At 48.5% G+C, this 11,543-nt stretch overlaps 1 protein-coding gene across 1 annotated transcript in view; it reads right to left on the bottom strand.

The window, feature by feature from the left end:
- Positions 1-3,232, bottom strand: part of SMKR1 (small lysine rich protein 1) — a 10,690-nt gene extending 7,458 nt beyond the window's left edge. The window contains exon 1 of the mRNA XM_017549552.2: positions 2,939-3,232. Coding sequence (XP_017405041.2) covers positions 2,939-3,007 — 69 coding nt within the window. The 5' untranslated portion in view covers positions 3,008-3,232. The remainder of the gene's footprint in view (positions 1-2,938) is intronic.
- Between the last annotated feature and the right edge of the window lie 8,311 nt (positions 3,233-11,543).

Raw genomic sequence — 11,543 nt, 5'->3', positions numbered from 1 at the left:
CACCAAAAAAAAAAAAAAAAGAAAAACCTCCTGACACTGTCTATACTCTGTCTATAACTGGAGCAACCACATAATTTACTGCCCAAACCAAGACACTTCAACAAATATAAACAAATATAAACTGACACTGTCCCAGGCTGGGGATGGGGGGACGTACAGCGGTCTCTCTGTCTTTAACAGTTTCCCAACAAGCCCCGTAAAGTCACTTTCCATCCCATTGCCGTCAGCACTTTTCCCTAGTTAATAGTAATTGTTGTTTATGTTTCTTGTTTGTTTCCCTCACAAGAGATTCTATGAATTTACCACTGAATTCCCCAGCCTACACCAATATCTGGCACACTGCAAGGATGCATACATATTTGCTGAGTGAATGAATACATCGCAACTGAGATGCAATGCAGGAACAGGATTTTGAAAGCAAATATGGATTTCTGCTTTTCTGAGTTTTAAGATCCCTCCTTCATTCATTCAACAAATATTTAACAAATATCTACTGTGTACCCAGGCCCTGTATTAGATGGGGAGCCAAGGAGATCTCAAGGTGCTTACAGTCCAGTGAGGTCTGAGAAAGACAGCCACCTAATCACAAACACATCTACTCATGACCCATGCTGTGAAGAAATGGCCCTATTGGCTGGACGTGGTGGCTGATACCTGCAATCCCAGCACTCTGGGGGGCCAAGGCTGGCAGATCACTTGCACCCAGTTTGACACCAACCTGGGCAAGATGATGAAATCCCATCTCTATAAAAATGTAAAAAATTAGCCAGAGGCAGTGGCTTATGCCTGCAATGAGAGGTGGCTCAGCACTTTGAGAGGCCAAGGCGGGTGGATCACAAGGTCAGGGGTTCGAGACCAGCCTGGCCAATATAGTAAACTCCGTCTCTACTGAAAATATAAAAATTAGCCAGGTATGGTGGCAGGCACCTGTAATCCCAGCTACTCAGAAAGCTGAGGCAGGAAAATCACTTGAACCTTGGAGGCGGAGGTTGCAGTGAGCCGAGATTGCATCACTGCACTCCAACCTGGGTGACAGAGCAAGACTCCCTCAAAAAAATTTTTTTTTCTAACTTAGCAGGGCTCAGTGGCATACACTTGTAGTCCCCGCTACTCCGGAGGCTGAGGTGGAAGGACCCTTTGGGCTCAGGAATTCAAGGCCAAAGTGAGCTACATATGGCACCACTGCACTCCAGCCTAGGCAACAAGGCAAGACCCTATCTCTAAAAAAATAAACAAAAACAAATAAATTAATAAAGGCCCATAATGCCTATAATACATGATGGTATAACAGCACAGCATGGGCAAGGGCTGACCTAGTCTGGGACATTAAAGGAAGGGTTCCCTGAGTGGCCTGTGGGCTGAGGGTAGGGAATTCCAAGGCAAACAGCCTACACAAAGGCTCTGAGGCTGGAGGGAAGGTGAGCAAAGAGACTGAAACCCAGAAAAAGCCAATATGGCCAGCCCACAGGCAACCAAAAGGGCCAGTGAGAGCAGCTGAGTCAGGAAAGGTAGGCAGGGTGCTGCTCTGGCTTGCAGGCTCTGTGCACTAATGTGTTTGACCTTCATTCAAGGAGCACGCATTAATTGGCATTTGCTTAAATGGCTATGTACAGCATTCTGCCTCAGTTCCCTGGGCCCTGAAAGAAATGGCAATTGGCTGGGCACAGTGGCTCACGCCTGTAATCCCAGCACTTTGAGAGGCTAAGGTGGGCAAATCCCTTGAGCCCAGGAGTTTGAGACCAGTTGGCCCACATGGCGAAACCTTGTCTCTATTAAAAATACAAAAATTAGCCGGGCATGGTGGTGCACACCTGGGGTCCCAGCTACTTGGGAGGCTGGGGCAGAAGGATTGCTTGAGCCTCAGAGGTAGAGGATTGCAGTGAGCTGTGATCACTCCACTGTACTCCAACCTGTGTGACAAAGCAAGACCCTGTCTCAAAAAAAATAAAAATAGCAACCATGGAATGATTAAATTTAAACCAAGAAATTTTACTTAATCATTTTACACGAAACAAACTGGAAACAACACAGAAACTTAACAATGACATTTCTACACTAGAGTCAAATGGGGGTGAGGAGTAAGGCTTTCCAAGAAAAAACAGCCAAAGCACCAGAGGTGAGGTACAAAGGGCTGTGGGCGCTGGGGAAACAGAAGGCACGGTCCTTCTGAGCCAAGTCTCAAAGAAAACGGATCAAGACAGGGAAGGCGCAAGGGGCTTCCAGAAGAATGCAGATTTAGTGTGGGATGAGGGGTTTTTGGTTTTGTTATTGTTTAGTAGAGAGAATAAGGCAGAGAAAGCTCGAGGTTGAGGCCCCTTTAGCAAGTGCTCTGTGCACCCAGCTCTAGCGTGCAATACTTGGTTTAGCAGACAATGGTGCCTCCCTAGGACTTGGGGCAGGAGCTGGAACGTCACAGCCCTTCTGGAAAGAACAGCGAGGGTGGGAAGGAGGTCGCAAGTGACTGGAAGAGGGCTGAGGAACAGGAACGCTGTTGGCAGGAAGGTGGTGGCACCAGGGCTCACTCTCTACTTCCTGAGTCTGCAGAGCAGCAGAGTCCCGCGCGGGGACTCAGGGTGGCCGCGGCAGCTAAGAGCCTGGACCTGTCACAGTGGGCATGGCCTTGAGCCCTGGGGTCCCACACCACGGTACCACACCCCCACCCGCCTTTATTTCCCACATCAGCCGTCTGGGGGTGAGGACTGCTCAACAGGACCACGACCTAGAACCCGGAAAGAGGGCTCGCCTGACTCCGGCTGCCGCTGCTGCACCCCTGGCAGGAGCAGACTGCCGGGCACCCCCTGTTCCCGCATCTTTTCGCAAGGCGTTGAGGTCGCCCCTAGGGAGAGGCAGTGACCTCGGCGCCCGCGCCTCTCTGGGACAGCCTGGGGCTCCACGGCGCGCGCCCGAGCCCCCTGTACTTCAGGGAGGCGGGGATTACCATGGCGATCCCTTTCTCAGCCGAGCTGGCGGCCGTGGCATAGACTCCCGATCCCGAAGCCCTTCGCATCCACCGGGGCCGCTGCCCCAGCGCCCGTTCCCGCCGCGCCCCCGGCCCCTTTTCCGACCTCCTCGGGGAACAGCCGCGGGCCCGGCCTCGGCACGCCTCCCCGGGGTCGCTGGGAGGGGCGCGGCTGGCTGAGGGGGCAGCCAGTTGCGGAGCCGCCTGGACGCGAGGCGCCTGCTCGCCCCACACCGCACCGGCGCCGCCGCACAGAGGCCGCGGGAGCTGTGCTCTAGGAGCCGGCGAGCGCTTCGGGGGCGGGGCCGCGCGCACAATCGCCGGAGGCGGGGCAGGGCCTCGCTGAATTACCGTTGCCAGGGCAACGCGGCCGCGCGCGCGGGCTGGGCCATTACGTAGCGCGAGGCAGACCACGCCCTCCAGCTCTAGAAACCCGGGTTCGGCGCTGGAGTGTCTGGGCTGGAGCTGCCGGAGCTGCGGGCGTTGGGCGAGGGGCGGGCGCGGGCGGAGCTCCCACTGGGGTGGCGCTGGGGTGAGAGCGCAGGCTAGGCGGCTCACTCAGCCGACTTGGGAGAACTAATTGGAGAAACTCTTTTGGAAGACGAGCATAAGGACTGTGACGGTGAAGGGGGAATATAATGTGAAATGTTTGCAAAAGAGCCTGGTAAAGAGAGTCAGGGCCCGAGAGACTAAAGGGCTGGAGAGGGAGTTCATTTACAGATAGGATTGGGCGAGAAAGGTACAGTTCTGCCTCCAGCCTTGCTGGTTCCAGCCTCCCTCTCCGCAGGGTAAGGCTACACTTTGGGGGATATGACTCATTGTTTTTTTATGGCTTGTCATTCCTTTTTTTTGGAGACTGAGTCTCTCTGTCGTCCAGGCAGGAGTGTAGTGGCGCGATCTCGATTCACTGCAATCTCCACCTCCCGAGTTCCCAAGTTCAAGCCATTCTTCTGCCTCAGCCTCGAGAGTAGCTGGGACTACAGGCCCCCGCCACCACGACCGGCTAATTTGTATTTCCAGTAGAGACGGGGTTTCGCCATGTTGGCCAGGCTGGTCTCGAACCCCTGACCTCAGGTGAACCTCCGGCCTAAGCCTTCCAAAGTGCTGGGATTACAGACGTGAGTCACGGCGTCTGGCCTGTGATTCCTTTTTATTCAACAGTTGTTGAGCATCTGCCACGTGCCTGACACTCTTCTAGGCCCTGGAAACTGAGCTCTGAATAAGGCAAAGTCCTTGGTCTTTTAAGGGGTGTTCTGGGGGAGGTGGTTGTGACGAAATGGAGGGCCTGGAGACATTAAAAGTGATAGGGACAATATGGCATACTGCATTAAATTCATGTGACCACTAGGTGCTCTTTTAGATTGGCGACTGGGGAAGTCCTCTTTAAAACAGATATGATGACAAGGAGCAGCCAATTATGCCAAAATGAGGGAGAGGAGGAGGAGACTAGACCAGGGAGCAGGAGAAGGGTCCTGGAAGGCTCTGCAAGGATCAGATGTTTTGTTTGCTTTCTCTTGAAAGATGAACTGGCTTTCAAAGGGGAGTGTTTATGTTCTCTGTTCTCATAGATATGCTTTCCCTAATCCTTCATTAACAAAGCAATCCCAACTTCCAACTACTTTCAATATGTCTGTGAGTTTTTCTTATGAGTCCATATGCCCTGGATACGGCAAATTCTCCTGCTCTCCACCTCTTCTCTGCTTGCCTCTGTCTTCATCCCTGGATGGGGCTGGCCCACCCCAGTGTCTTGCACTTTCTTTGGGTTATCTCATTTCTCCCAAGGTTACTCCTGTGAGATCACACCCAAATCTGTTCCAGCCCTGCTTTTCCTGACCTCCAGATCAGAGATTCAGAGTCCTGCTACAAGGACTCTGAATTGAGGTGGAATCCCACCCTGTTACCCAGGCTGGAGTGCAGCATCATGATCTCTGCTCACCGCAACCTCCACCCGCTGGGTTCAAGCAATTCTCCTGCCTCAGCATCCCGAGTAACTGGGATTACAGGCGTGTGCTACCACACCCGGCTAATGTTTATATTTTTAGTAGAGATGGGGTTTCGCCCTGTTGGCCAGGCTGGTCTTGAACTCCTGACCTCAGGTGATCCGCCTGCCTTGGCCTCCCAAAGTGCTGGGATTACAGGCATGAGCCACTGGGCCTGGCCTCCTGCTATAAGTTTTAAAACTCAGCTGTCTTGAAAGTAGATCAGTGGTTAAGGTGTGCCATGATGGGGGAGGATTGACTCTGCAATGGGTTAAGAGGAAAATTCCAGAGCGATGGAAATTCTCCATCCTGATTGTGGCGGTAGTTACACAGGTGCAGGGCTGGCTGCATTTGCATGGCTCAGAGCAAAATGAAAACAGGAAGAAGCAGGGAAAAGTGCCACTAAAGGTGCTACATTAGAGAGCTTTCCTTTTCTCTTCAGTCTCTAGCAACCTGTTATGCTGTTTTTATTTACTGTTTAATGTGTTTCCTTCAGTCCAGGAACACTCCCTTTCCTAGCTATCTTCCCATAGCAGATGGGTGACCCTTGAGGGATTGTACCCTCTGTGCCAGGATGTGCTTGGTACCATGACTGTGGTGGACAGGATGCTCACATGTCTCACTCTGAATGTGCTGGGGTACTGCCATGCCCTGCCTTAGATGGGGGTGGGGGTGGGGGTAGGGTAGGGTGAGGGTGGAGATTGGGGGTTGCTCGGGGTGACAAGAGGTGAGACTCAGCAGGAGCTAAGATGCCAACCCCCTTCCCCCAACATGCTCCATTTTCCCATTCAATTTTATTAACAAAACACAAATTCAAAGGTAAAGTTAAGGCCGGGCTCAGTGGCTCACACCTGTAATCCCGGCACTTTGGGAGGCTGAGGCAGGCAGATCATGAGGTCAAGAGATCAAGACCATCCTGGCTAACGTGGTGAAATCCTGTCTCTAAAAAAAAAATTAGCCAGGTATGGCTGCACGTGCCTGTAGTCCCAGCAACTCGGGAGACTGAGGCAGGAGAATTGCTTGAACCCAGGAGGCGGAAGTTGTAGTGAGCCGAGATCGCGCCATTGCACTCTAGCCTGGCCACAAAGTCAGACTCCGTCTCAAAAGAAAAAAAAAGGTAAAATTACTAAGAAATTTTCACACCATGAACTCAGAGCATTAATCCCCAAGCATGTGGCCCTTCTGAGAGTGGGACTCTGTGTGCCCACTGGGGTGAAACAGCCCATGAACCTGGCCCTGCACAGGTATATACATTTGTCAGAATTAATTAAATTATATACTTCAAATGTGTACAGTTTACAATATATAAATTATAATTTGATAAGTTGATTTCGAAACTTCAACTCTTAGGAAACTTACCCTACCACATCTAAAATGAAACATGGCTGGGCGTGGTGGCTCACACCTGCAAGTCCTTTGGAAGGCTTGAGGCAGGTGGATTGCTTGAACTCAGGAGTTCGAGACCAGCCTGGGCAACATGGTGAAACCCCATCTATTAAAAAAAAATACAAAATTTACTGGGCATGGTGGCACATACCTGTGGTCCTAGCTACTTGGGAGGCTAAGGTGGGAAGATCACTTGAGCCCAGGAAGTCAAGATGGCAGGGAACTGTGATTGCACCACGGCACTCCAGCCTGGGTGACAGAGTAAGACCCTATCTCTAACTAAATAAAATCAAACACTTCTTATAGCAAATGTGCATCCTTCTGTTTTGGATGATGGCCTCAGCAGCCATATAGGTACCCACGCTAGGAACTGGTCACCTTTGATCCATGTCTCTCTCCTTATATCTAGAACACTCTCATCTGCATCTACTTGACACTGCCTCCTGACTTCCTTTTTTTTTTTTTTTTTTTTGAGACAGAGTTTTGCTCTTTCACCCAGACTGCAGTCACTGCCCCCTTGGTTCAGGCAATTCTCCTGCCTCAGTTTCCAGAGTAGCTGGGATTACAGGCATGTGCTACCACGCCCGACTAATTTTTGTATTTTTAGTAGAGATGGGATTTTGCCATGTTGGCCAGGCTAGTCTCGAACTCCTGACCTCAGGTGACCCACCCGTCTTGGCCTCCCAAAGTGCTAGGATTACAGGCATGAGCCACCATACCCGGCTGATTTCCTTCCTTCCTTTCCTTTCCTTTCTTTTCTTTAATATATTTTTTTCTTTAATAGAGACGGGGGTCTCCCTATGTTTCTCAGGCTAGTCTTGAACTCCTGGACTCAAGGGATCCTCTTGCCTCAGCCTCTGAAAGTGCTTGGATTACAGGCATAAGCCACCACACCTGACCCTGACTTTTTAAAGCCTGTGGATGGTGCCACCTGCCCCCAATCACCCAGCTGCAAGCCTTTCAGTGTGCCCTCCTGCACTGCTTGCCAAGCCTCGCCTCTCTGGGGGACCGCCCTTCCGCAGCCACCTCTTCCTCAGATCGCCACCCCACCCAGGCCTGTGCCATCTCTGGCCTGGGCTGCTGCCTCAGGCTTCTGCACTCCATCTAGTATTCTTTCTAAAGCACAGATTTAATCATGTCTCACCCATTTTCTCCTACAAAGAACTCCTTAGTATGGTATGAATATCTGTAGTCTTTCCGAATCTCACCTCCATACTTACCCTTGCTGGCCCCTCATGCCTTATTTTGGCCACTCTCCTCTGCCTCTGGGATTTGTGGTGCTCCGCACCTCCCAGCCTCTACTTATGTGGTCCGCTTTAGCTGGAGTGTTTTCTCCTCCTTGCTTATCATCAGAAGCCTGTTCAACCTTCAAGGCCCAGCACAAACTGTGAACTCATTAATCACTAACAATACTTTATGCCATTAAACTCAGCCTCAGCCTCTGGCATTGCATGAATCTGCACTCCAGTTAGAAAGAGGTTTCCTTGTCTTGTCCACATGAGCAGCCTCTTTTAGATTCCTCACTGTATGCCACAGCAGTAATGATAGACGTTAATGGAATAATTTTCATGGTTCATTGAGAAGTATTATTGCCTTCATTCTGCCAAGCCTAGAGACTTCATTCTCATTGATGTCTGAGCCTAAGTGAAGGCTGCTAGCCTCCCTTCCTTCTGTAAGTCCCCACATGTTTCTGAGGCATGCATTCTGCTCCTTGCCCATCCCGGCTGACATTATCATTACATGCCCGTCTGCCTCCTTCCACACTGTAGCTGGGGGATGATCTCAAAGTCCACTCCTCAGCCTGTGCGCTTCTCCCTCAGTGTCCCCTCCCCTGCCAGCTCAGGGAGTCACATCAGAGCCTACCACTCCCGTGATGACACAGTCTCTGTGGTGAAGAATGGCTGCCTTCTAAGTCTGGTCCTCCGCCCCATCATTTCCTGTGCTTTGGCCCTCTCCTGCCTTGCCCAGTCCCCACTGGCTGCACTGTTCTTTGTCCCCAGGCTCCTGCTCTTTGTCTCCTCTAACTCATTTTCATCCATCTAGAATGATACGTTCATCACTCAGGCCTAGGCATCCTTTGGAAATTCTCTTGTATCAATCCCTCCCTTGAGATCCCATTTCATCCTTTCATACTGCGGATTATAGCCAACACTGAAGGAGCGTCTGCCCAGCATTGTATTTTCACTTCACTGTAACCAGTGTGGTCATTTCTACTATGTTCTCCACCTTGTACATGAGGTCAGAAAGTGAGTAACTTTCCCAGGTTCACAGTCAGAGTCAAAGAACCCTCTGTCTGTTGAGCCTGTGCTGTTAACCATTATAATTATTCGGGAAGGTACCTTTCCTGAGTATAAGCCCAGAAGGTATGAGTTCAAGTCTCAGCCTCGCTACTTATTAGTTGGGTGATTCTCTGAGCTTCACTTTTTTTTCCCTTGGGTTGCTGTGAAGGCAATATGATCGAATAACTGTGAAAGCACTATGTGAATTTATTTATTATTATTTGTTTATTTTGAGACAGAGTCTCGCTCTGTTGCCCAGGCTGGAGTGCAGTGGTGCAGTTATAGCTCACTGCAGCTTTGAATTCCGGGGCTCAAATGATCCTCCCACCTGAGCCTCCCTAGTAGCTGGGACCACAGGCTAGCACCACCACGCCCAGCTAATTTTTTTTAATTTTTAAGTTTTTATAGAGACAGGGTCTCCCTATGTTGCTCAGTCTGGTCTCAAACTCCTGAGCTCAAGTGATCCTCCCTTGGGCTCCCAAAGTGCTGGAATTACAGGCATGAGCCACTGCACCCAGCCTGCTATGTGAATTTGAAAGTGCTTCCAAGAAGCCTTGCTGTAAAAGATATAAAGCACAAGAAAGCATGTTTTGCCAGTGGACGGGCAGGATATAAAATGAATAGTCTAGTGATGATTGGAATAATTTCAAGAGCAGGACTGTTTTCCATTGACCAAATGGATCTTTGGCCTTTGCATGGGAGAAAGCCTTAGCATTGACCTGCGGGGAGGTAAGGAGGGCTGCTGAGGTGTATGGCTGGTGGTAGACTTGTTATAACACATAGTGCAGATCCTTGCTAGTATCAGAACATCGTTGATCATATATGCATTTGTCTTAAATGCCAGTTCAGTTAAGAATCGCTTAATGTTTAGGACCTTAGATGTTTATTCCACAAGAACTGAACAAATCTTCCCATGTAAAATGGAAGAAGATTTTAAATTTAGATAACTGTTCATTCTCACATCAGAATAGCACTAGTTAATTTTATCTATTTATGAATACACATCCTTATGTCTTCTTTATAAATAGTAATGCTAACTGTGCTGTTCTTTTTAAAAATTACCAGAATTGAAGCATGCATTCTTAGAATATCCAAACTTAGAATATTCTGTCACTGTCTTTCTTAGAAGTTACACTTAAAAATTCCTATTTCCTCCTTTCTACTCTGGTCACTTCTTCTTTCCATCCTTCCTTTATTTTTTCTTCCTCTTTTTCTTTTTATTTCATTAAGTACAATAGTATAGCACTGCATTCATTTCATGATAGCCCCACCTGTGATAGCCCTTATGTTGAAGAAAAAGTTACAGAAAAAATAAAACGCTCTTTGTAGGTAATTTCCTCTGGTCAGCCACTAGGGTACTAGCAGTGAGAACGCAAGACCTTGGGAGGTAAGGCCAGCTGGGGCAGACTTAGGAGAGGAGTTATTCACATCTAGGGCAGAGGCCAGCAAACTCTGTGAAGGGCCAGAGTATAAATATTTCAGACTTTCTGGGCCCTGTCTCCTCTTTTTTTCTTTTTGTTCTCGAGGCAGAGTCTTGCTCCGTTGCCCAGGCTGGAGTGCAACGGCGCACTCTTGGCTCACTGCAACCTCCACCTCCTGGGTTCAAGTGATTCTCCTGCCTCAGCCTCCCAAGTAGTTAGAATTACAGGTGCACACCACCATGCCTGGCTAATTTTTTGTATTTTTAGTAGAGACAGGTTTCACCATGTTGGCTAGGCTGGTTTCGTGATTTGCCCGCCTCGGCCTCCCAAAGTAGATAACAGACGTGAGCCACCGAGCCTGTTGGCCCTATGTCTTCTTTTACAACTACTAAACTGTGCTGATGCAGCTTAAAACCGGTTACAGGCTATGCACCGCATAGCAACACATTGGTCAATGGTGGATCACATATACAACAGTGATCCCATAAGATTATAATGGGGCTGAAAAATTCCCATCACCCATGATGTCTTCATGATCCTGACCCTGTGCAGGCCTAGGTTAATGTATTTGTGTCTATCTTAGTTTTTAACAAAAAAGTTTAAAAACTGAAAAAAAAATTAAACATAGAAAGAGCTTATAGAATAAGGATATAAGGAAAGAAAATATTCTTGTACGGCTGCACAATATGTGTGTGTTTTAAGCTAAGTGTCATTACAAAAGAGTAAAAAAGTTTAAAAATATTTAAAAATTTATAAAGAAAGTTACAGTGAGCAAAGGTTAATTCATTATTGAAGAAAAACCAATAAATTTAGTATAGTTTGGCCGCGCACAGTGGCTCATGCATGTAATCCTAGCACTTTGGGAGGCCAAGGCAGGTCAATCACGAGGTCAGGAGTTTGAGACCAGTGTGGCCGACATGATGAAACCTCGTCTCTACTAAAAATATAAAAAATTAGCCGGGTGTGCGGCACCTGTAATCTGAGCTACTCAGGAGGCTGAGGCAGGATAATCGCTCAAACCCCAGAGGCGGAGGTTGCAGTGAGCTGAGATTGCATCATTGCACTCCAGCACAGGTGACAGTGTGAGACTCTGTCTCAAAAAAACAAACAAACAAAAAAGTGTAGCTTAAGTGTATAGTGTTCATAAAGTCTACAGGAGCCTACGATAATGTCCTAGACCTTCACATTCACACACCACTCAATTTCACTCCTGCCATCTCTATTCATGATCAGTGCCCTATACACGTCTACCATTTTTACTGTATTTTACTCTATTTTTACTGTACCTTTTTTATATTTAGATATACAAATACTCACTGTTATTTATTTATTTATTTATTTATTTATTTATTTGAGACAGAGTTTCGCTCTTGTTACCCAGGCTGGAGTGCAATGGCGCGATCTCGGCTCACCGCAACCTCCGTCTCCTGGGTTCAGGCAATTCTCCTGCCTCAGCCTCCTGAGTAGCTGGGATTACAGGCACGCGCCACCATGCCCAGCTAATTTTTTGTATTTTTTT

Source organism: Cebus imitator, unplaced genomic scaffold, assembly GCF_001604975.1.
Source record: "Cebus imitator isolate Cc_AM_T3 unplaced genomic scaffold, Cebus_imitator-1.0 Scaffold219, whole genome shotgun sequence".
Classification (NCBI taxonomy): Eukaryota; Metazoa; Chordata; class Mammalia; order Primates; family Cebidae; genus Cebus; species Cebus imitator.
The sequence above is the reverse complement of the archived record's forward strand: the minus strand, read 5'-3'. Positions and strand labels throughout refer to the sequence as shown.